The 26,376-nt window shown below is 41.5% G+C and overlaps 1 protein-coding gene across 5 annotated transcripts; it reads right to left on the bottom strand.

Annotated features, from left to right (window-relative positions):
* Positions 1 to 2,211: 2,211 nt before the first annotated feature.
* Positions 2,212 to 21,369, bottom strand: Uba3 (ubiquitin like modifier activating enzyme 3). Of its 5 annotated transcripts, XM_047534548.1 has the most exons (18): positions 21,260 to 21,369; positions 21,040 to 21,081; positions 19,429 to 19,549; positions 18,071 to 18,151; positions 15,820 to 15,902; positions 14,079 to 14,159; positions 10,538 to 10,581; positions 9,975 to 10,039; positions 9,529 to 9,684; positions 7,774 to 7,876; positions 7,519 to 7,632; positions 4,736 to 4,789; positions 4,295 to 4,331; positions 4,130 to 4,211; positions 3,686 to 3,786; positions 3,488 to 3,551; positions 3,325 to 3,379; positions 2,212 to 2,997 (listed from the first exon to the last, which is right to left on the bottom strand). In XM_047534548.1, the coding sequence occupies exons 1-18, from the start codon at positions 21,277 to 21,279 to the stop codon at positions 2,909 to 2,911; spliced, it is 1,392 nt and encodes a 463-aa protein (XP_047390504.1). In that variant the 5' UTR covers positions 21,280 to 21,369; the 3' UTR covers positions 2,212 to 2,908. The 5 variants fall into 5 exon arrangements, with proteins under 5 accessions (XP_047390504.1, XP_047390507.1, XP_047390505.1 ...); XM_047534551.1 differs by lacking the exon at positions 18,071 to 18,151; XM_047534549.1 differs by lacking the exon at positions 21,040 to 21,081 and having other exon boundaries at positions 21,260 to 21,328.
* Positions 21,370 to 26,376: the final 5,007 nt, after the last annotated feature.

Consider the following 26,376-nt stretch of genomic DNA (forward strand, 5'->3'; position numbering starts at 1 on the left):
AGTTCCTCATCCAGTCAGCAGCTATATTTGGTTTGGCCCCACTAATGTTAAAAACAAAATTCCACCAATACCAAGACAGATTTCATAACAAAAATCCAGTTTTCCAGATGCTTTGAAAAGTGAGTGCCACCATAGGGAGTCAGCTGGAAATGGCCACCCTTTTGATACATAATCGTCACTTACTCCAGTGTCCCAGATACCCACCACTCAAGTTCACTTTATTACCTTGTCCCTGCTGTGGTTATTTCCTTTACCAGCTTGCCCCTCATACTGGAGTATTTACCCCATTGCAAGGAACTAAGTCATAAATTTTTCTTTTAAAAAAAATCCTGAAACCCTGCCCTTTAATAAAAGTTTTTAAACTTTTAAAGTTATGATCTAGCTGAGTGTAGTGACCACTACTTCAAGACCAGTCTCGCAAAATTCATAATAAAAAATGGAAAGAGTTGGGGATGTAGCTCAGTGGTAGAACACCCCTGGGTTCAGTCTCGGTACCCCACACACGAGAAAAAGAAAAAAAAAAAAAAAGTTTTGATCTTCCAATAATTTTACCTAACTACATTAAATGTTTTAGTTTTTAATTTCAAGAAGTAGCCTTGGGCAAACCAGCAAGCAGGGAGAACTTCTATGAGACTAAGGAAGTGTAGGCCTGTCTTAGGTCCTCCCAGGTCTCTGAGGCCTGAAAAGGGAGCAGCCTGCCCAGAATCCCTGCAGAACAGGAGACAGGGGAACTCTCACATGGAAGAGCTCTACAGTGAATTAAAGGACAACTGGAAAATGAAGAAAAGCCAGAAGACCAAGCAGGGCCTGAGATGAAGCAAGTCAGGCAAGGAAGGAAAGCCGAATGTGGAAAGGAAGCCAGCATACCAGGGAAAGCTCCAGGATGAGAAGCCAGATGCCAAGGGACTACGGGAAGACAAGGGGGAGCCAGAAAAGCAAGGAATGTGGGTGATGAGGGCAAACCACAAGTGAGGTCAGGCCATAAAGCACCATCAAAGGGTCACGTGCCCTGTCACCAGAGGAAAATGGATGGGACACACTGATCGCCCAGAAACTCTCAGTAGGACTAGAGGAAAGGCATTTGAGCAGCAGATGAGAGAATGTACAGGGGTGTAGAGCACCCAGGAAGAACTGAGGAGAAAGCAAATGGGTGGCTATCACCAGAGACCTGCAGGGTAAGTCTGCCCCAAACCCAAGTGGGTGTGCAGAGCGTAAGTGTGGAGGCAGGGGCCATGAGGACAAACAGGGCAGCCTCTACCTGAGGCCTTTTGCCCTGGAGTCCAGCTTCTTTGATGATCAGGTGCCAGGCCTGAGTTCCCTGCCAGTATTTTTCCAGGTCCTCTGCTTTCAGCTTGAGCTGGCACTTAGCATTGGGTGACGCCATCCTTACCACCTACAGCACTGTGGGTACAAGATTTGTACCTGTGTCTGCTACGGGATAAGTCAACACAAAGTCTTCGAACCCACATTGTGTAGAAGACCCAAACCTTCCTAAACTGCTTCTTCAGGAGTGAGATGGAGACAGAATTACCTTTTCGGAAGGCTACTTTGAGAAGTCTAACACCTGAATAAAGGAGGTACAAAATGTTAGTTTCTTCACCTTCAGAAATTGAGGCTGTGTGGGGACACAGCCAGTGGCTAAGTGCTAGCCCAGTAGTATGCAAGGTCCTGGTTTCCTTCCCTGGCACCCCAAACACACTAACAAAAATTCAGGCTGGATCTGTGACTTTTTAGGTATAGAATGTAAATTTATCCCCTTTGGTTTTAAAAATCAAACTTAATTTGTCAACATGGAACCAGGAAGCATAAATGAAAACTACTGACACGTAACTACAAAGCTTCTGAGCACAAACCTGCCATCTAACCAAAAATCAAGACAGACAAAACTGCCATCCAAATCAAAATCAAGGACTACATGTTCCCACATTAGAATACTACAACCCAGGTTTTTAGTATATGTGCTTAATTTTGGTTTGTGCTTTTGAAACAACAAAAATATAGTTAATTCAATTTCATTACATTATTATGTTAGAAGCAAATCAAATTAAACCAGTAGATCTATACTGTGAAAATCACTGTAGCAAAAGTATTAATTCAGGTGCAATAAAAATCTGGTGATAGCAATTCTTTTAAACATTTAAAAATTATTCCTACATTACTTTGGAACTACTTACTATTCTTAATCTACTTTTAAAAATTTCAGTGAAAAAGGAAGGCAATGTATGATTTTATTAATAAATAGTGCAAAAGCATCAGCGATAACTGTTTAAACATTAAATTTTTTAAACAGCCATGTCCTGGCTTAAATCTGTGCATATTGGCCTCTGTGGCACTGCAAATAAATACATGAAAATAGTTCCTATTTTCATGCACAAGTATTCAGTTATAACACTGTTTACAAATTATTATGGACAAGATAAAATGCAATAATTAAATATTCATTTGGATAGCCACAGTGAGATAAGCATTAAATCAAGAAATAGGCTATGTTTAGGATACTCTAGATGTCAGGCTGTAATGTTACTTAAAACTGAATTCCTTATTTCCTTGAAGGTTGTCCTCTATATGCGGCGCTCAAGTGAAAGCCAAGGAGTGTTTTCTTCAAGCAAAATAACTACTCACAGGATGGCATCTGCCTCCTCCTCCAAAAGAAGCAACTCCTTTAGTTCAGGTATCCTCTCCCTCCAGGCATCATTTCCCATATTACGAAGTCACTTATAAGCACCAACCCCAAAATTCTGTCTTCAATGTAAGTTACCAAGTTAAAAAAGTGTAGTTCATTATATTAAAAAAAAAAAAAATCAATTCCCAGCAACACTAATGCTAAAAATGACATCAATAAAATTTCTTAGCATCCATGAAGTATCTTATTTCCCTAAGTGTTCTATTATGTGCAGATTTATTCTCCTTAAGAAGTAAAATGAAGTTTGAATAATACAGTCTGTGGTGTTGTGACGTCAGCAACTGCCAGTTCTTGTCCATCAACGAGTCCTAATTCTTAAAATAAAAGAAGCATACAATTAGCTCCAGCAAAAAAGGGGGGGGAAAAACCCTCAAAAAAAGAAAAGAGAGAGATAACAAAATACACACAAACTATAGAGTTTTATGGGGTATTAAGCACAGGAATTCAGTTCTTTTTAAGCAAGGTATTTAATTTTTTGAAGATTTTTATTATTATTCTTTTAAAAGAGCAATTAATTCTAGTATTTCCAAAGATGTAAGTAATTATGGTCTGACCATGTATACAGGCATTAAGTGCAAATCTAGAATAAGCATTTGCTTTTTTTACCAAAAAGAAAACTATTAAATATATATTTAAAATACCTTTCAATGTCTTGGAAAGATTTGGCCTTGTTCGTTCTTCAATAGAGGTTACTGACTAGAAAACAAAAATTGTATTAATGTAAAGCACATTAAAGTGAAATTTAACTGTTACTATAACTTTCTGAAAAAAAAAAAAAAAAAATTAAAAATGAACACTGATCACCTGTAAGTAAAGTGTTCTGTTTTTCCCCTCTAACGTGGCTGTAATAGCTGGAGATTTCATCTGCCTAAATATAATCATGAGAAAAAATATACTAAATATCATTTCCTTAAAAAACGATTCTTGTTTTCAAAGTTTTAAAATACCAAAAAAAAAAAAAAAAAAAATCTTCACAATATAACAAAAGTCCAGAACACTTACAGAGAAGCACTATTAGTTAGATAATCCAAAACCTCCTGCAGTTTTGCTGATGGAGAAAACTGAATGTTCTGAGGAAGCTGGCTACAAGCTGGGCAGTTTTCCTATGTACAGAAAACACAACAAATTTCATGGTACATGAACCAGTACTAGTTTCCTTGTAAACAGGAAATGGAAATCAAGCTATTTACAATCATGCGTATTTTCTATGAAAACTGTATACTTTAAAGGCTGTTTCTCAAACAGACCATTTCTTCTAAATTATTTTGCTATATAGTATTTATTTGAGGCTATCCATCAAAATATGCATAATAAGTAGAACTGATAGTTGGCAAGTAAAATATTTAGGGTATGGGCCATTCTGTTCAAATTGCTAACCAAAAATTAATATGTAAAAATCAAAGTATGCATGATCAAACACTTTCCCATTAGTTGAACAGTACTGACCTTTCTCTCTGCTTCAAATGTGTAAGTGTACAGCCCGTCTACGTCATTGAATACCAAGTAATTATTAAGGGGAATGTATGCACTGCAATGAAAAGAGGTTCATCTTCATAGTCAAGCCATGTCAAAACACAGATTTACATATGTATTAAAAATGAAACTAATTACCTTGTAGCTATTTTAAAAACCTCAGTGGCACACACAGCTGAAAGGGAAGAAAATAAAGATGCTTTAACTCAACAATGATGACTATTGATTTATAAAAATATGCTCTTAACTTTTAAAAAGTGACATTTCAATTTGTTTTGTGTGATCCAAGAAACACAGTAACATTTCTATTCCTCTTTATCAGATTAATGAACAGCCTGTTACACTGATTAAAAAGATACGGTATTAAAATGTCCCTCCACTGAAGAGCACATTAAGACATATCATGGACAAATATTATGTGGTGTCCAACAGCTTGTTCTTCTTTGGTAACTTAATTATACAATTCACCCAAGATATTGAAATTCTGGGACACAAGTAGCTGCAGGAACATCAAATTACACACAGAATCAAAAACCAAAGGAAAGAAAATAAAACTAAGAGGTAACCTTTCTTCCTTACCTGCAATGACTGCATTTGTGGAAGCAACAGCAGGAATGATTCGTTTTACCACCCCTGAAAAAATATATCAAAATGTGGTCATTTCTCTTAAAAAAACAGTTAAACAATGATTATTAATGCCATTTTCTGGCTTTCAAATCAGGGAGTAAAGTTTAATCATGAAACAAAATTTCACACTCTCATTTTGCAGTGTGCTCAGAATCTTAATCTATAGGAGCAAAGAGAAGAGACTTTTCTGGTATACAGAAAGCAAGGAGAACAAGCAGAGCAGGACAGGGCTGTGGCCTGTTCTCCCTACTGAGGCTCCATCACGAAGCTGCAAGTGCACACCATGTTCTGGTGAAGATGTGGCAGGACAAAGGAAAGTCAGCCTGTGGAGCACACCTGGAATCCCAGTAGCTCAGGAGGCTGAGGCAGGAGGATCACTCAAGTTCAAGACCAGTCTCAGCAACCTTAGCAAGGTCCTGAGCAACTTAGAGAGACCTGGTCTCAAAAAAAAAAAAAAAGCATTAAAAGGGCTAAGGATGTGGCTCAGTGGTAAGGGGTTCAATCCCTGGTACCAAAAAAAAAAAGTGTCGATGAAGGAAACCACATCCTGAAAAGAGTTTATAGTTCTTGACCAAGACAAAGCACATTTACTTGTTAATCCTAACAACTGCCCAGTATATGCCGTGTGCTAGACACTGTGCTAGTGGTGTGCCCAGGGGCATGAAGGAAGTGTCTGACGGAACTTTCATTGTGAGGGAGGCCTTAACAGTCAAGTAAATGTGCCAGGAGAAAATGAAAGGGTATGTGTTAGGACAGCAGTGGTGAGGCAGTCCCTTAGATGAGACAGCCGGAAGGCCTCCTGGAAGGGGTGACAGAACTGAAATTAAAGCATGGGAAGGACCCAATCATGCACTGATTTCTCTAAACAGCAATGGCCACCATCCCAGAGCAGGACGCATATCAGTGTAAGTGTGAAATAGTCTTTGCAAAAAAAATGAAGCTGTCAGTAAGTAGTGCTGTACAGTAAAAACAAGTAAAGTAATGGTTTAGACATCAGTTGAGGCTGAACGAAGAGAGAATCTGGTTAAACAGCTACCTGAGGGGAGGAGCCAGCCTTGAGGGGATCAAGGAAAAGAATATCCCAGGCACAGGCATCAGGGAATATTAAACTGCTAAGGGGTGAATGAGCTTGGTGTGTTCAAGGAACACCAAGCTGATCAGCACAGGGGAGGGCATGGGGTAAGGAGGATGGGGTATGAATGGAAGTTTCAAGTAACATTACTAGCACACCAGTGAATATAAGGAAATAGTCAAGAAGGGAAATGTGCAATTTGCAAAAAGAAGCACCTCTTCCTGGTCAACCTATGAGACTCTGGGGCAAAACTCTAGGAAGGATGGACTGTACTAGGCCAGGAGCCCTGCTGACTGTGACTGGGCAAGTCTTACAGGACCAGTCCCATCTAGCCACTGTGACTAGGCAGGCAACTCAGGGACACAGAGAAGACAGTGTATCCAGGCTTGAATTGCTGAAGGACCAGAAAGGTCCAAAGAAATGTGAAATACTCTCAAAGGTCTAGTTAAGAGAGTGAGATATGCTGAAGGGCCTGCCCAGAGGCTGATTCGCATGTCTGTTCTCAGGCAGCTGAGCCCTGGGGTTTTTATTTTTTTGGCTGGGACTGAACCTAGGCCCTTGAGCGTGGTAGGCAAGTGCTCTACCACTGAGCTATATAGGTCTGGGAAGGACCAGTCCCAACCGCCCCATGCCCTGTCCCTGCTCGCTCACAGCCAAGGACCAGGAACCACGGGCTGAGGGTGATGTAGCGTTAGCCCCTCCATCCCTTTTTATTTTCTTGCCCAGTTGCCTAGGCTAGTCTAGAACTTTTGACTCTCCTGCCTCAGCCTCCAGAGTAGTTAGGATTACAGGCATGCACCACCATGCTGGGCTAAAAATTTCAATCAGTTATTTGGAGAAGAAATAAAGAATATGTTTTTCAAAACAAAAGATCAACAAAAGTTGGCGGAAGAATATATACAGAGAGAAACAGAAGGTTGAATTTTAAGGATAAATTTCTAAGAACCTATACTCAGATAAAACAAAACACCCCAAACTGCCAAGTCTGTAATAGGGAGATGTGGTTTAGCAACTACATAGTGGAATAAGCAGTACATAGGAACGTGAAAGAATCCAAAGTGCAGCATCTGTGCAAAAGGAACAAAAGGCAGCAACAAAAACCCTTCTCCTGTAGGACTGCATCAGCTGTCCAAGTCTGGCTGGAACAAGACCAAGACCCATCCCAGAATGCTGCCCTCTGGCTAGACAGTCAAGACAGCGTGGACAACCGGAACACAGCCCTAGCAAGCACTGCCATGTGGCTCGAAGGAGGTCTGCAGCAGTGGGGACCCGTGTCCTCAGTGCCTGCAGAGCGTTGTGAGGAGAACTAGCCTGGGGTGAAACCCAGACCACAGAGACTACACAAAATAATCGTCCAACAGTCTCATCCAAATGTGAAAGGCACTGTCCACAGGAAGTAACGAACATGTCTTCAGTGAGAGGAAGCAGATACTCAGGGCTGTCACTCACTAAATCCCCCTAGCTAAGAAGTAGTGTGAACTCCGCTGGACTTGTTCCCCTCCACCCGTGGGGATCTGGAAACTATCACTTCCATGGTACCTTTACTGAATCTCAAATGGATGATACTGTCTAAATTCACTTATCAATTATTTCCCCAAAGAATTCCCAGTCCTTAAAAAGGGATCACCTCAAGATCATAACTCCTAACAATTCACTAACTTACCTTGGGTGAGTCTATATGTAACACCCCTAATATTATATTGTGATGCTCTCTCTAGAGATTTTTGGAAAATCCATTGAATATGTTCAGGATCATCTCCATCTAATAGAACCCCTTCTGTTTAAAAAAATAAAAAAGAGAGAAAGAAAAACAAATATGTAATCTCGAGCAATTTATTTTTTGATGAAATTATCCAAATGAATAATATAGAAAATACATATTTTACATAATTCTGGATTATTAAATTAGGTTCATTACCTCCAAAAGGTTGCTCTTTAGGCCACTGCAACATCCTTACATACTCAATACAATGTTCTGGTAGCCTGGGCATAGATGCAATGGTGCACATGGGAAAATTAACCTAAAACCACAGTTTGTCTTTTTTAGTGAATTTTAAGTGATGAATTATTTTAAAAAGCAACTTCCAGTTACGATTTAGTTTGTAACAGTTTTTATAATTCACCTCAGAATCCACTTATATAAGGAAAACACTGTATATGCCACTAATGCTTCTAAAACTAATGGAGCATCTTAGTCTCTTTAGGTTCAACTTCCTATAAAGACGGGTTGCCCTACACTTTTATGGTATGTGAATTTAAGCTCTGTTAGACCATGAGAAGTGCTGAATCAGATTCTCAAATATGAGTCACTTATGTTTATCTGATATTTAAACATGAAGGTATGAAACAAAAAAAGCAAATTCAGAGAAACCAATTTTAAGTGAAGTCATATAAAAATACAAAATCCAAACTATCCTTTAAATTGGGCATGTAGACTAAAGAGCCCCATCTTTGGAAACATCATTCTATTGCTGGTATTTTTATTTCCTTGATTAAGGACAGCTGTTCCTGCTTCATCTGTGGGGGATACATTCCAAAGCCCTCAATAGAAGACTGAAGCTGCAGATTCATACCAAACCCTACATATGCTGTTCTTCCCTATACACACATGCTTCAGCCTATGAAAAAGTTATAAATTAAATCTTATATATTAAATACAGGAATAACAATAAAACAATTAGAACACAGTATAATAAGAGTGATGTGAATGTGACCTCGAAGGGTCACTGTACTACAGATCTTAGAAACCACAGCTTACTGGTTTTGTTGTTGTTCTCGCACCAGGGGTTAAACCCAGGGGCACTTAACCAGAGCCACATCCCCAGCCCTTTTTATGTTTTGAGACAGGGTCTGGCCAAGTTGCTTGGGGCCTTGCTAAGTTGCTGCGGCTGGCTTTGAACCTGTGATCCTCCTGTCCCAGCCACCACATGGGCCATCTCTTTTTCCCCTGTATTGACCTTTTCACTGAAGGGAAGCACCTGCTGTTTCTGGCATGTACCAATTGCTCCTGTGCTCGGGAACCATTGTTACGTGAGACAGGAGCACCTCCCACACTTCCAGTGACACAGGACACTCATGGACACTCATGGAGCTGGGCAGGCAGGCCAGAATGGGACGACCTACAATTTCATCACACACTGAGTGCACAATTTAAAACTTACGAACTATCTATTTCCAGAATTTTCCATTTAATGTTTTTGCAACATAGGTAACTAAAACCAGGGAAAGCAAAAACATAGATGAGGGAGGACTACTGTGTAAGTGAAAACCAAATAAACTACAGCTTTATCTCAACATACAAGCTGTATTTCCCCTGATCCCTACCCTCCCAAACAACTGATGCAAGTGAAGTATAAAACAAAACAGTTCAGAACTATGATATTCAGTCTATTTCTCTTCTCAAATAGACAAGAACCTCAGATTTTATTCTTTCTTCTTATAATAATATTTTTCTAAATCAATCAATCAATTTATTTATTTATTTTGTGCTGGGGATTGAAGCCAGCTTCATGCATGCTAAATAGGTGCTCTACCACTCCACTACACCCCCAAGCCCTTAGCACAATTAAAAACGTTTCACCCCTAATTAAAAATCCTAAGTCCTGACTAAACATGAGACTTCAGCCCCAGTGTCCGCAGAAGATGCTATAGAAGTGCAGGTGCCTCTGGTTACCTGTGGAGGATAGAGCTCCAGCGTGCACTCGATGCAAGCAGTCATCCCAGGCAGGATCACCCGAGCATTGCCTTTGAAACCTTCTGTGCCCCCGTCTATCAGAGGGACGATGGAGCTCGGATCCAATACACCATCTTCATAGTTTAGGAGAGATATCTAGGGAAGCGTTTTGAATGTTGAAGAGGAGAAGGGGTTAAAACTGAACACCAGCAGCATGCTTCCAGGCAACTCTGGGAGGGTCATGCTGCTAATGTCTACACTCAAGGGTGACGGTGTTAACAATCTGTGCTCTCCCCTGAACCGGTGACTGGCAATTAACAGTAGTACATCTACTTAATCCAGAATAACATAAATTCTGATTTTCAAAAACAGGATATGCAATTCTGGTCCTTGGTATGTCAAAAATAGCAGTAAACACCAGAGAACTATAACACGAGAGTCTTTACCAGCATTCCATTAATCCATCTTCTGGCTATGATGGAGTCCAGTCCACACACGATAATATGAAATTCTGAGAGAGACAAGTGCAGGTTTAGTTATTAGAAACGCAGTTCCACATGCTGTAACAACGAGCCACTTGGGGTGCGGGGAGCCGACAGCAGGGAAGGCTGTGGGGCAGAGGGGACAGGAAATGACCTCCCACCCAAATGTGCTGAGAACCTGAAACTGCTCTAAAAAATGATTTATTAATTTAATTAAGACAGTTTTACAAAATAATTCACTTTTTTAGAAACAAATAATAAAGAGCATTTTATTTTGATCTCTCTCTCAAAGCCCCTGATCCTTGAGTAATTCTGATGCAAGTCCTCACAGAAAAATGTAGCAAGTGGTGCTGACTGAGACCAAGACCTTGGTGCCCTCTTCTCAGGTGACTGGTTGAGAATCTGACTGAAAAGTCAGTGCTGGGAAAATCAGTCAAAGAGAGTCTTCAACAGCCAGCAATCTTTGGAAAGGCCAGCAACTAAAAAGCTAAGAACTGAGGGAATTTAGTTTCAAGCCAACAACTTACGTCGATAGAAAGTGTCATTGAAATCTTGAATCTTGTTGAAGTGTCTGAACATAGGTAAAGGAACTTAAGCTGCTAAAATTTTAATTTCTAAAATGAACTTAAAAATGCCAACAGAACAAACGATAAGTGTATCTTTAAACAAGAAACAGTGTTCAAGCATTGGGATTCAAGAAATCTGACAAAACAGGAGCCTATTTTCTGACACAGCCTTTCCTCCTACCCTAGCCACTGGTTTCCTCCCTGTGAGCACCTATCGTAGCAATGCCCCTGCTGGGAAGTCCCCAGGCTACTTGTCCCTCGTTGGTTTTTTGTTTTGTTTCGGTACTGGAGATTGAACCCAGGGCCTCACACACACTAGGCAAGCCCTCTACTAGTAGGCAACATCTTCAGCACAGCCCTCCATTTAAAGAGCAAGATTTTTAATTTGTGCCTACAAATAAAGTCATGAAAAATAAATTTGATTCTCTCACCCATTCAGACCTCCATTCCTTTTGAACACTATGCAAGCAGGAACCCGAGCCACAAACTAAGAGGTCAACAAAAGGAATATAGCAAGCCTCAGAGGAGTGACTACAGGGGACCAGGGGCCACCCCAAGAGCTCTCGCACCCCAGCCATGGCCATAGGGGACCAGGGGCCACCCCAAGAGCTCTCGCACCCCAGCCATGGCCATAGGGGACCAGGGGCCACCCCAAGAGCCTACACACCTTGTTTGTTGGCCTTGTACAACCTAGACAAGTACTCAATCTCTAGTCTTTTTTTCTTATTTTTACTTTGAGATAGGATTTCTCTCAGTTGTCTCAAACTTGCAATCCTTCTGCCTCGGCCTCCTGAGTAGCTGAGGTGACAAGTGTGTGTTACCAAGTTTGGCTCCATATCCCAGATTTCTATAAAATACTCAAAAGTTTCTCAGATCTAAATAATGGCCATAGTAAGAGTATGAATATCCTGTTTTTTCCCCCTAAAGGGGCTATATTTCCAACTTAAATCTTATTTTGAAATAATATGAATTTATAGGAAGTTGCAAGCATAGTACAGAAAGGTCTTGTGGTAACATCGAACATTACCACAGTATCAAAAGCATGAATACAACATTGCTACCATGTACACACAGCCATCACTCAGATATAACTGCACAAGTGTTCTACCACCACAAAGGCCTCGCAATAACCATTGGTAGTAGATCCTCAACCTCCTGCCTAATACCTGGCAGGCACTTAGTTTCCATCCCTTTCACTACCATTCAAGATGATACATAAGGGGAGCCACCCAGAATCTGACCTTCCCTTTTCCTAAGTTACTTTTACTGCTCAATGGTATTTGTGACATAGATATATTACAGTTGGACACTTCACCTACCACATGCTACCACAAATGAAATGGCCATGAACACTGGCACATGGGCTTTTCTGTGAACGTGTGTTCATTCCACTGGGATATGTCCAGAAATGAAACTACTGGGTGCTACATTAAGTTTATGCTTAGAATTTCAGGAACAGCCAAATTATTTTTCCAGATGGCTACCCTATTTTACATTTCCATGACATGTCAGTGATCTTGTTTTTCTATAATTTCATTAGCAGTAGATACTATACTTTTTTAAGCTAGTCTAAGAGGTGTGTCATAGTATCTCATTGTGGTTTTGATTCAATGCTGAACATCTTTTTAGGGGCTTTTTGCCATTTCTTTAGTAAAATATCCCTTTATATCTTTTATCCATTTTTAAATTGGGTTAACTGTTTGGTGATACTGGAGATTTAACCCAAGGTTTTACATATGCTAGGCAAGCACTGTACCACTGAGCTATATCCCCAGCCTTTTTTATTTTTATTTTGAGGCAGGGTCTCCCTTAAGTTGCCCAGATTGGCCTCAAAATTGCAATATCCTGCCACAGCCTCCACAGCAGCTAGGATTACAGAGTGCACCACTGACCTGGGCTTACTAAGGAGTGTTCAGAATTCTTTATATATAGTTGGTCCTCTGTCTCCATGGATCCTACAGGCATATTCGAAACTTGAGTCCCTGGCCAGCTGCTCTATCACTTCCTCTAGTCTGGTAGTCTGCCTATCCATCCCTGTAGGAGGATCTTTCACAGACCCAAAGTTTTCAATTTAGTGAAGCCCATCTTTTTCTTCTATGGATGATGCTTCTGATATCATCTAAGGCTCGTCAACAAGTCCTAGGTCCCGGAGACACTGCGTCACCTTCTGGTTTCATACTTCACACTTATCCTACGACCCACTCTGCTGATCGTAGTGTGAGGAGGAGGTGCAGGTCAAGATGGCCTCCTTCACTTCAGCACCCCAGCTCCCCAGCACCACCTGTGGCAGACAGCCTTCCTCCACCGAGCAGTTCTTGTGCCTCTCCAAGGAACGACTGCTGTCCCTGCTCTGGGTTCCTCTGGCCCTGCTGTTCTGGTCACTGATCTGTGTGGACTGTACAATACCATGCAGTTTTGATTAAATTACCCACAGAAGCCTGGAAATTGGACAGATTGGTTCTACTTTATTCCCCACCCCCCCACCCCCGGCCAGAATTGTTTTAGTCTTTTCCTTTCCATACAAATTCTGGAATAATTTTGTATCAAAAAATGTTTTTGGGATATTGATAGGAACTGTCACACAGAAGCGTCATTACCAAATTGAGTCTTTCAATCCTTTTATTTAGATATTCTTTGATTCTTTCATCAACATTTTATAGTTTTTAGTATACAGGTCTTGTTCTTGTATTATCTTGTTAAGATTTACACTTATATTTCATTGTTTTTACATGGTTCCATATGGCACTGTACTTTTAAATTTCAGTTTCCAGGTGCTTGCTATAAGGATATGGAAACACAACTGATTTTTATGTTGATTTAAATTTCTATAGGATCTCACATCTACATTCAATCTCCTGATTTCCTGTAAAATATCAAAAGTTGCTCAGATCTAAATTCATACCATAGTAGGAATACTACTTTGTGAAAACTGATTCTTATAAAAGTTAATTTTTTCTGACATGACACAACTTCCATTTGCCTGGTAACATACCAACTGTCTACTAGAAGACACTACTGGCCTAGGAACTCAGTCTAGTAGAGGATGCGTGTGCCCATGACTGAAACTAAGGACAACCATGCAAAATGAAAGCAGATGACGACACAGGTCACGTGAGCTTAACTGGAAAACCAGGGCACAGCTGGGCGAGAGCCACGCCCATCACCCCAGCTCCTAGGGAGGCTGCGGGAGAAGGAACCAAGCTCTAGGCAAGCCTGGGAAACTTACCTAGACCTCAAAAGAAAACAAAAAGAGGTAGCTCAGTAGTAGAGTGCCCAGGGTTCATCCCAATAATGCAAAAAAATAAAAATGATAAAAATCTGGGCAAAAACACATTTACATAACCATAAAGAAAAGATGGAAAGAATATAAAACAAAAGGTTACTAGCCATTACCTCAGTAGTAAGATCTTGCCGCCTTTTTCCCTTATCCATACTCTCTGTTAAATATGTTATAATAAAATTTGCTTTCGAAAAGCAAGCAATGTTTTTGACAAAAGGATACGGAACCACATTGCAATTAGGAATCCTGTCATTTAGAAATTCTGCAGCAACTTCAGCCTTAGGTCTTCCAACATCTTTAGGCCTATAGGAAAAATTATATTTAAATCATCATTCATAATATAAATCTAGATGATCCATATAATTAACTTTTAAACATAAATATAAATCCTCAGTGAGTTTACTTATAGAATATTTATAATATTTTTTAGTTAGGTATTTTTACACCAATAACTTCCAACCATAAATATCAATTTTTCTGATGATCCAAATTACCATAACATCTAATTATGTATTTAAGTGAAAACATGAACAGTGCTTGTTTTTTCCAGATAAAGCACAAAAATGCCGTTTCCTGGTCAGTTCTCACTACAACTTTATTCACTGTAAAAACCTGTTCCAGAACCAAGCATTCTAAGTACTGAGCCTGAACCCAGAACCTCAAGAGGTTTCTTACCTACGATGCAGGCCTTGACTGAGATACAGAGGTTCATTCTGGGATATGAAAACTCTCTATCATCACCTTCCAGTGTGTGCTAAGTAGTAAATTCTGGGTCCCTTAAGCAGCTTTATTCGTGTTTTTAATGAAGGAGTAATTTTCAAAGGCATTACCTAAAAACTGCAAATATGATCAACATTCTCAAGAAGCTGACAACATAAAGTCCCACAGGTCATTCCTAGCTAATAACCATGTATGCAAACAGGAGAAGACTCCATTCCCTCTGCCAACAGCACCAAGGGCATCTTTCTTCCTAATACTCCTCATCCTCCTCATCTAAGGATTGCTCCTTCATGCACTCAGGAAGGGCCTCAAGACTACTATCTTCATGACACATTTTATCATATGCACACCTATCAGACCCACCAGATTTAAACACCTGGAAGAACGCAAGCATGTATTCCTTCATGTCTAACATGAACACTTTAAAACAAAGGAAAATAACACATCACATTGGCTTATTAGATTATAGTTTAGATTCAATATTATTTTTAGAGTGTTATTGTCAGTTTGTTCTGATTTGCATAAGAAGAGAAGGCTATAAACCAGAGCATTTGATTTCAGTACTGGTTCAACTACTGTGCACACAGGAAGCTCCTTGGGTGTGTAGTAGGGATCATGCAATGCATCCTGAAATCTGCAGCAGATACCAAGCAGAAGAAACCCACATGGTTTCTGGGAAGACAGCAGGTTTACATTCTAAGTGGGATCTGCTGCTCCACCAAGACTGCCTTACGTAAGGCCTTACATAAAATGGCCTTTTGCACACATCCTTACCGACATCTTGACCAGATTACTTAACTTTGAAAGCAAGTATCTACATTGAAGATGCTCTGAGATTATATATAGTAACACATATAGAGTTTAGAAAGTGGTTAGCACCTCATAAACACTCAATAAATGTCAACTATCATTATTATTTTCAGCCATTAGCCACAAATTAAAGGACATGGTCTGTTACCAATAACCAATCATTTCAGTGGTCTTTTAGAGCATTTATATAATCAAACTTTGTCAGACTGGAAATGGCCCACATACAAAAAAAGGATATATGTGCTTACAGAACTATTTTCCACTCAAATACTCAAAATTATCATGCAAAACTTTAAAACTGAGTGCAAGTTCTTTTTTTCCTAAATGAACATTATATTCTAAATTAGTTTTTAAAAAATCTATTAAGCTGCAATGTACTCAAGTTCAAATGTTTTTCAGGGTTAAGAAAACAAACTATGATATTAAAACTTACCTAAATAAAAACTGCCTATTTAGATTGGAAACATCTATCGTGTCCATGTCTATAACATGAATCTGCCTAAAACCAGACAGAGCCTGTGGGAACAAAAGCAATCCAATTAAGCAGAAGTGCCCTGACAGTTGTGGAAATTTAAGATTTGTTTTCAGTGCAGCCCACACCCAAAACTCTTGGTTATAAATTCTGCACAACTGCATTCCATGATTTTACTAAAAGAAGTCTACAGGCACCTAAGATGTGTGAAGGGCAAAATTCAACAGCCTGTAACCAAAGGACAGAGCTGGAGTTTCTGTGGCTCCTGAGTCTGCCGTTCCCTGCCTAGAGGGGTGTGTCCCCCAGGCTCGTGCGTGGCACTCTGCCCGCCCTGCTCCAAGACAGCCCGTGCAGCCACACCAGGCTGCCTTTCCTGTCTCCTCCCTTTCTTCACAGCATGGTCGCCACCTACAGATTCTGCTAGTCTTCCCTCAGCTAAAATGTGAGGGCACGCACACCTGTCTGTTGCTCAATACTGCATCTTTCCCATCTAAAGTGGTGCTTGACACATGCGGAGAAGGCTCAAGAAATATTGCTCAATCAGTGAGGTAATGCCAGATTCTTTGTTTAGAATGAATCATTAGAGGCCATCCAGTCACTAAATAAAAAACAAAACAAGAAAACCATGGATCTCTTATGTGCTGTGGCTAAATAAAGCAAAGTGACAAGGGAGAAAACTGAAATCCTAAGTTTCTTTGTGTGTACATGTATAAGAAGTTATTATGATGTAACAAATAAATAACAGCCACTCCTTAAAGCTGTCTGATAACTAATCCTCAGATCTAATCTTCAATTACATTTAAAATTAGTACACACCACATAAGAAACAATGGCTTCAAAATGGAAGTAAAGCTTCAGGAGATTTGTATATCCACAATGCTTAACAAAAGCACTGCCTGAGCTCCATGGGCAGCCCCTTCCAGACGTCTGTGGCCTCACACCGCAGGAGCACTACATCTGATCAAGTGCCATCCCTCTGGCACACACACTGCTATCTACTTGTCGGCCCAGTAAAAATTCACTGCAGAGACCATGAAGACCTTCAATTCCCACAGAAGCCAGCCTAACACTATGTACGATGGACATTTAAGTTTCTGCAACTTCAGTAGGAGTGACATTAGTGTTTTCTCACACAATTATTGCAGCTTTGTTTATACAAAACTTTTTTTTTTTTTCAGGAGTACTCAACTCCTGAACCCCAGCCCCAGCCTTTTTTATTTTTAATTTTGAGACAGGTTCTCATTAAGTTGCTTAGGGCCTCTCTAAGTTGCTGAGGCTGGACTTAAATTGTCCCAAGTCGCTGAGATTATAGGTATGTGCCCAGCTTTTACACCGAAACTTCAACTGCCTTGGGCAACCATTCAGATCTCCCGTTTGTCTCTGGCCTGCTTTATCTTCTCAAGCATTTCCACTGTTCTGCACAGCAATGAGAAGCCCACCGTGTAACAGCTTTAAATCAATTCTCCCCTTACCTAATTTTGTTAAATAAACTGATAAAAGAAAAAGCCATTGTGTGACTATAAGAAGTTAATGAAACCAATTAATTATATAGCAAATTATGAATTTTCATACAGTGTACAGAAATAGCTTCACTACAGGTTTAGCTGTCCCAAATTGAGGGGTCTACCACTGGTCATCAAAAATTACCATTTTATTAGGTCATATAATGCTTACTGCTTCAGTGAAAAAGAACACTAGTCTAAAAGTTGATTCTAGGTCATTCACTATAATCCAGAAAATTCTGGGAAAGTCATGTAACTTCCCTGACTTCAATGTTTCACTCTATATAAAATGATACAATGTTCACTCTTCTAGCTGGCTTATTTGAAGAAGCAAAAGAAACAGTAAATTATTTGAAACTACATATTAAAACACCAGTTACCTGTTTTGTTATTTATTTCAGGGTCAGTGAAATAAAGTGGGCACTTTGCAAAAGAATATACCAAAATTTGGTCAAGAGCAGAGAAGAAAATGGAAGTAAGAAATTCTATCCATGACTTCATAGTTGAGAACTTTATAGAGTTCAAAAAGTTCCAAAGTGATGTCCTTGATCTAATTTACTGTCTAAAATTTGACCTGCTAAACTCATCTAACAAGGACTCAAGAAAAAGTTGACACACAGAGAAATTTCCTAAGGATTTACTCATCACCAAAGACAATAATATTTTATATATTTATATATATATATTATATATACACACATATATATTACCAGATTTTTCAGGAGCTCACATCCTAAGCCACCAGCTCCAATGATTAGAACTTTACATGTATCTAACAAAAACTGGAGAGACTGTAAAGAATGGAAAGGCATATTAAAATCTCAATGATTATCATTAATAAACCAACAAACCACAAGATAGCTTCTGATGTACCCATGAAAAATACAATTAAAGAGCACAGTTTTCATTTGATCAATTACTTCAAATTTATGAATCAGATTGGAGCAGAAATTCTAAAATACTAATGATTTCACAGTTTTGATGTTTTTAAATTGATTTTTACTATGTAAAATTAAAAGGCTATTTCTAATATGAAAAGCTATCCTAATTATTTTTCCTTAAATTTTTGAAAGGGTAGGGAAAGCATCAAATTCAGTTACTTAACTGATTTACTAGAAATAGAAAAGTTCAAAAATCTTAAAAAGAGATGATGGAGCATTGCATGAGGTATTTAAAGCTTTAAGAAATAAGGTGAGAATAATAACAGCTGTTTTTGAACATAGTAAGAGAAACAAAACATGAGATGACAGGAGAAAAAACAGATGAAACTCAGAAAATTCCTTATCAGCAAAAATACAATTTCTAACAATAATTTAACAGAGGAGATAATCTTAAATTATCAAGCAAAAACAAATAAACAAAACTTTAAAAGTACAAGAAAGTATGGTGTATTATCCAAAGAAAGCAGAAGTAAACCTGTCAATTCTGTTCAACTACGCAAGGATGAGACCATGGGCCAAACTCAATACTCTGCACACTAAATTTTGGGAGTAGCACAATATTTCTATTTCAAAGTAATACCTCTTCATGAATACAAAAGAACATAAAAATTTACTGCAAAGAACCCTTTTTTCCACCTTATAATGAAAAGCAAATTGTACCTAATTGAACATTCACTTCAAGTCAGACATTATCAGTTCAAAATTCTCTCATATAGCACACAGATTTTTAACATGTAATTCATTATAGTCAATGCTAAGTAAAGATGCTCATTCCAGCTCAATTTCAAAACTTAAACAAACATATCTATATTCCTATCAAAAGTTAATTTCTCATAGCAAAGTTACAAAAGGGAAATGTGTCTAAGAAATCACTTTAAATTGGAATTTAAAGTGAAACAATTTGAATAAAGTTATGAAGTGAAAATTTTCAACTTACATAATATGAAAGTGGCTCAAATATTAGTCATTTAAATAAAATCACTTGCCAATATTCAACTTAATACTTCAAGATAACTTTGTTTCACCAGTTAGTATTTGCATTATAAGAGCAAATTAAAAAGGAAGCATTTTATTATTTTCAAAATGTAAACTACTAGAGCAATTATTTAAAAATAAATGTTTCTCACTTCAGTGCTTGGTTCGAAATCAGGGTGTGTGAAGGGTCCAGATCGCTCGAGGAACTTCTTTACATGGTTCCAGCGACCTTCCCAGTCTCCAGTGTCCCCACACCCACCATCAACAGCCATTCTGCACAGAACACAGTAAATTCAACTGCAAAGATCAGTATGAAAAAGTCACACCTATAACTATTATGGTTTTCCTGAATGAAAAGGTAACCATACCACACCTGCTCAAATAGAATAGGAAATGTTCAATGTGGTTATGTTTAGGCTTTCCAATTTGTCCTTGCCTATTATATTGGTTAATCTAAAATTAAGAACTCTATGTTTGACTCTATTTTTTATTTCATCCATTTGATGAAATAAATCAGCGTGTTTCTGGGTTCCTAGAGCAACCCAGGATCAAACTTGGAATATTGATCTATCCATGAGAAATGGACTTCTCTGCATTTGGCATTTACAAAAGATTACTGCAAACTTTTAGCCTGTGCCTTCAAAACACTGGATCAGGAGGTATCAGATAAGTAGGGGCACTTTCAGAACTGTGATGTTTCCACTATACTACTGTCTATTTGCCTTTCTGAGTCAGATGGTGTGATTTAAAGATCATTTTTTAAAAAATATTTTGTTTTAGTTGTAGGTGGACACAATACCTTTATGTTATTTTTATGTGGTACTGAGGATGGAACCCAGGCCCTCATGCAGGCTAGGTGAGTGCTCTACTACTGAGCCACAACCCCAGCCCTACAGATCATTTTTGATGAAAGGAACTTTCAGGCATTTCTCTCGGAAAGAAACGGAGGTCCCAAATTAAAAAAAAAAAGGAATCGTACGGTGAGGCGGTGGTTGTCACTAAACATACACCAAAAAAAAGGTGTTTCAGAGGCAGTATCACCTAGAACCTTTCAGGACACAGCTGCTGAGCACGGGCTCCACTAACAATAAGCACATTATTTCCTGACCAGTGCAGGATTCTTGGTTGGTTGTGCCTGTTTTTTACAATTTCCCATAAACCCACAATTTCGCTCTTCCAACATATTAGTGACATCAAATTTTTTAGAACGGACCAAGAAATGCTGTTATCAAGAAGGATCTCAGTTTTCCGCAGAGCTGGGCTGGGCTGCAGGACCAGCAACGCTGACCTCTGAGCAGGCCAGTGACGGCCACAGCCTCATCTACAGGGGCCTCGCTAACCCCGAGGGCTCGGCCGCCCAGGCGGTGGCACCGCGCCGGGCACTCAGTGCGCTCGACCTGCAACTGTCACTCCACGCACACGTGTGGGCTCAGCGGCGGGCGGACTGAGGCCGGCGTGTCACTCGGCCGTCAGCGCCGCGCCGCGGGAGCGGGAGCGGGCGCCGCGGAGCCCCTCCCCTCGCGCACCGAGGCCGCGGGGGCCGGCGCGGCCAGACCCGGGCCCGCGACCCCGCCCCGCCGCTGGCGCGCAGCGCGGAGAGCCGGCCGCGGGCCCCCGGCGCTCCCCGGGCTGCGGCGCAGGCCGCGGTCCCCGCGCGGCGGCAGGGCCCCGGCCCGCCCCGGCCCCCGGCCGCTGCGGCTGTCCCCGCGCGGGGCGGGAGGCGGGGGTCCCCGGAGAGGCCCCGGCCTCCCGGCAGCACTAACTTCTCAGCCAGCAGCTCCTCTACTCTCCTTCTTTTCTTCTCCCTAAAAGAAAGAGAGAATAAAAGAAGGGTCAGCATCACGCCGCACACTGGCGCCGCGAAGGGATGGGGCGAGGGGACGGGGCGGGGGAGGGGACCCCGGCGGCGGCGGCAACCGCCCACCGCCGCGCTCTCACAGCCAGCCCAGCCCGGCGCGCAGGCCGGCCAACCCCGGTACTTACGGCTCCTCGCCATCCGCCATATTGCTCCCGCCGCTTCCCAGGCGCCCTCGCGGCGGCGAAGGGTGGAGCCCCAGGGAGGGGCGGGGCAGGAGGAGGGGCGGGGCCGACAGGAAGGAAAGGAGAAAGGCGGGTCTGGGGAAGGGGCGGAGACTAGGGGGCTAGGAAGGGCGGGGCCTGAGAGAGGAGCAGGGCCAATAGAAGAGAAGGGAAGGCGATGCGGGAAGAAGAGATGGGGCCTATGGGAGGAGAGAGAGGACTGAGAATGAGGAAGGGGCGTGGCGTGGCCTACAGGAAGGAAAGGGACAATCGAGAGGGAGGAAGGGGAGGAGCCTACGGGGAGAAAAGGGAGGGCGAGGCCGGAGAAAGGGCGTGGCCATGGGGAGGAGAAAGAGGAAGGACTGAGGAAGGGGCGTGGCCTACAGGAAAGAAAAAGAGAATAGGGTCGGAAGAAGAGGGCGAGGGGAAGGCGGGGTCTGGAGCATGGGCGTGGCCTACAGGAAGGTGAGGGAGGGTGGAGTGGCAGGGAGGGTGGAGTGGCAGGGAGGGTGGAGTGGCAGGGAGGGTGGAGTGGCAGGGAGGGTGGAGTGGCAGGGAGGGCGGGGTCCGCAGGAGGCGGGCAGAGCAGGGTTCAGCCGTCTGTACTGTTGTAATGCCGCGTGGAAATGTGTTTGTGCATTATTGCGTTCATAACCAGTTATCTAAAATGTTGGTATAGTCTATGAAGAAATTGCCTTAAGAACCAATCTGCCAAAGCTTTCCCCTGGGACCAAATGTTAGGGGAATGTCATGCTCCGCCTTTATAGGTATGCACTTTAAAACCTACAGAGGCAGGGTTGTTTTTCTGTGTGCGTGTGAAAATCAATATTCTGGCGTTGCATCATTCAGTCCAGTAACAGAATTCTGGGATAAGTATACTAAATATATTTTAGATAGATACATACTACATAGATGAAAAGTGTCAAGCAAAAAACACGAGAATTAAAAAATAATTTAGAACACTCATAATCCTAGCACTTCAGGATGATGATCAATGGGGACAAAAATTTTCAACCATTTTCTTTCAGAATCAGAAATGCTGTGTACAACTGAGTGAGTCAGGATGACCAAAGAAAAACAATTATGTTCATATATCCCAAATACCACACACACACACACACACACACACACACACACACACAGACTTCCTTTCTTGCATGGGGCAAGAATGGGATTTGGAGCTAGAAAAAAAACAACTGAACTTAAATTCAATGAAATCTTGGGCACTTATGTTCCTTTATTTGTGAATTGGGCACAACAATATATGCCTTAGGAGACAGAACTGAATGAATTTCATAGTGGTTCTCAAAATATGTACCCTGATAAGCATCACTTGGAAATATGTCAAAAATGTAAATTTGCATGCCTTGCCCAGCCTCCTACAAAGCATGGGATAATTCTACAGATATAAAATCAGAAAGCCATGGGTGTGTGTAAAGCAAAGCCTATTGGTGAAGGTAGCTATTGTAATGGTTACGATATTTAATCTCCTCTTTGTCCTATTCCTCATCACACCTTAAGGACGGCTTGTCCTTTATGATCCACCAATTAGGTTCACCAAGAGCATTCACTGAGCTGAAATGAGTCAGGAGACGCCAGGAGACGCCAGTCCCTCCTGGATCATGTGTTTCAACCTCTTCTCAGAAACCTCTTTAACCTGCCCAGACAATTCCACAGAAGGAAACCACTGAGATTAAACCACTTGTTTGTCAAAATGAGCTCCTGTGGGCTGGGCCTCTAATAAAGCTGGTTTTTGGTTCCCCGCTGATGAGTGGCAGTGAGCATCACAGCCACCTCAGATGGGCTGGAGCCTCAGGAACTCCCTAGTCATCTCATACACATCCTACAGAAGAAACAGGCCTAGGTATTGTATGGAGCTGGGCCACCATGATGCAAAGGCTTCTGCCCCGCATCTTCCTGCCCTGGACTGACACCCTGACTCACAGTGGTGGCATTTTGATAGATGACACCAGGCACACACTGGCTCAAGCTGACTGATTAGAACCAGCCACCTGCCCTTGACAGCAACAGAAGTATGAACACACAATAAACTTTTAGACTATACGCTAGGCTTGGAGACAGACAGGGTGATCCTATCTAGAAGCACAAGGCCCCAATACAAGCTCCAGGAAGATCTCTATGGTGAATCTGAGCACTTCTGCCTCCCCCACCTCCAAAGAAGACAGACAAAAAGTGGGGACTTCTGATTACTTCCAAACAGTGACTCAAGTAAACCATATGTGCTTAGTTTTTATTTAAAAGGATTCTAAGCTGAACACAGTGGCGCATACCCGGAACCCCAGAGACTGCGGAAGCTGAGCCAGGAGAATGAAAGGCTCAAAGTCAGCCTCATAACTTAGGAGACACAGTCTCAAAATACAAAAGGGCTGGGGATGTGGCTCAGGGGTTCGGCGCCTCTGGGTTCAATCCCCGGTAGCCAAAAAACAAGGATTCTCTGGCAAAAGCAAAAGTAGAATTGTGTAGAGGAAAAAGAAAAATCCCATATTCAAACCAGAGAGAGAAGAAGCAAGGTCAACACGGGGAGAGCGGCAGAAGGTGCAGACACTTTCTCAGTCTTCTCTGTTGCTTACTTTGAAACCTCTTGGGAGGTGTAAGCAGATCAGTGCAAACACGCTGAACAAATGTTTGTTGGCTACGGAGAGCCTGGGGTGAGTGGGCAGTCACGCTGTTGGGAATACGTACACCCTCTGTGGCTTCTGGTCAGCTGTCCCGAGCAGTCAGGGGTGAAAGCTCTTCTCACCACCAGCAGGAGTGGGGCTGGTGAGATAGTGAGCTCCAGCCCGGGCTCCTGCTTTGGTCTTGACCAAGATGGCTCACTCAGCTTGCCCACACTGCGGCATCTTGAGATTCCTGGCTCCTCCCCGCCCTCGGACTTCCTGTAACTGAGAGAAGGCCTGGCACATCTCTATTGAGCGCTCCTCCTCACCGCCCCACACGAAGCAGTGTTTCCCCACATTGCAGGGTCCCCAGGCAGAGCAGGGTGGCATCTTTCTCCTTGCTGTCCCCTACAGGGCTTTCACAGAGCCTTGAAGATGCAGAGGACCTGTTGACATTGTACTGAACATTTTCAGCCTTTTCTCTCTGTACACCCAGATGCAACCATAATAAAACGACAATGTGAATGTTTATTAAAAAGGGCAGAAAACAGGTCAGATAAAGCACTAGTAATACCACCCAGATGAGTCACGGACCCCGCAGTCATTAACAGCAGTGGCGTCTAACTCTGAGCATCTACTATACACTAAGCGCTCTCCAAACGTCCCCTCATTCATCCTCAGCCGAGTGACAGATGTTCTCCCGAAGTTTATATGTGAAAATCTGAGGCTGGGGAAACTGAGTAAAGTCCCCAAGGTCACCTGTCAGGGAACAAGGGTCTGGGATGCTAATCTTGCTTCTTCTGACTTAAACCCTCCCATTTTCTCATATCCAAGAAAACGTGAGAGCTCAGGAAAATGGTCACGTTTTAAACGCTGTTAAAAAGCAGCACCAAGTATGTCTCTTAGCCCTGATTTGATTCAGTTGCCAAACTCCTGAACATCAGTAGCATTCGTGATTTGTCAGAGACACCCTAATTCCTGAGCTGCCTTCCGAAAGCTAAAGACAATGAAATGTCTTCTAGACTTTGTATTAAGTATGTTTTGTTGCTTTTCAATTTTTTTGAAAGTTGGGGATCTGAGTGAATCTAGTGTGTTAAAACAGTCCCACTGACAGGTTTAGAGACTATGGTATTGGGCACTATCATCTTAGAATTCTGTCTACCACACTATGAAGCTAATTGAAATACAGACCTCCCCACCCCCACAGTCCCCATCCGTTGATTCAACCAACCACAGATGGAAAACACATTTTAAAATGTTGTCTGTTATGAAAATGATTGGACATTTCTTTGTGTCATTATTCCCTAAAAAATGTAGCATAACAACTACTTATGTAATGCATTGCATTAATGTAATGTAAAGTCTTTACATTGTTTTTGTTAGGGTAGCTGGTGCAAATATCCAAGAGAGACACATCTCTGTGTTCAAGCAAAGGTTTTTTGACAGAGAGAGTCTGCCAGACTGCCTCTCTGCAAGAAGCAGCAGCCTGTAGGAAAAACTTCTAAACTATGTAATCATGTGCAATGGAGTAGTTAAAAAATAACCGGTCTGGCCCCGTGACTGTTACTTGACGTCTTTGCTGTGGTTTCAGTACTTAGGGACTCTTCCAGGGTCGGCCTATCAGGAAGATCATGCCTGGGTGGGCAGGTGCTGATTTTCAAAATGGAGTTACTTTGGTCTAAGGACCTAAAAGTTTTATTTTTTTTATTTTATTCTATGTTTGGTACTGCATATTGAATCCAGAGGGACTTGTACCACTGAGCCACACCCCCAGTCCTTTTTATTCTTATTTTTAATTTTGAGACAGGGTTTCAAGTTGCTGAGGCTGGTCTTGAACTTGGGGTGCTCCTGCCTCAGTCTCCCAAGTTGCTGGGATTACAGGTTTGTGCCACAGCTCCCAGTTTTATTGTTTTCAGTATTATAAGTGATCTAGAAATTATCTAAAGCATGTGGGAGTATGTGTAAATATCATGCCATTTTAAATACGAAAATTTAAGCAGTTATCAATTTAAGTATGGGGGGAGTCTAGAAACTAATTTCCCATGGATACTGAGGGATGATTGTACTTTTATTTCATGTACTTGATATAAGAGGTTTACTGAGCCAGGCACAGTGCAGTGGTGCACATCCGTAATCCCAGAGATACAGAAGGCTGAGGGAGGAGGATTGCAGAGGAAGAGAGGCTGGGCAATTTAGCATGACCCTGTCAAAAAATAAAAAAGCCTGGGGATGTGGCTTAGTGGTAAACATCCCTTGGTGGTTAAAATCCCCAGTAGCAAAAAAAAGAAAGAAAAGAAAAAATATATATATTTATTGTAGTATTTAGCACTTAACTGAAAAGAGACCACCCTTTGGAACCTGGGAAGAGAATTTGCGGTGAATACAGCTCTTGCCAGTTCTTCAGGCTGGGATACAAAACATCACCTTAGCTGTTAAAATACTGTGCTCCCTTAGTGCAAGTTG

Source organism: Sciurus carolinensis, chromosome 19 (assembly GCF_902686445.1).
Source record: "Sciurus carolinensis chromosome 19, mSciCar1.2, whole genome shotgun sequence".
NCBI lineage: Eukaryota > Metazoa > Chordata > Mammalia > Rodentia > Sciuridae > Sciurus > Sciurus carolinensis.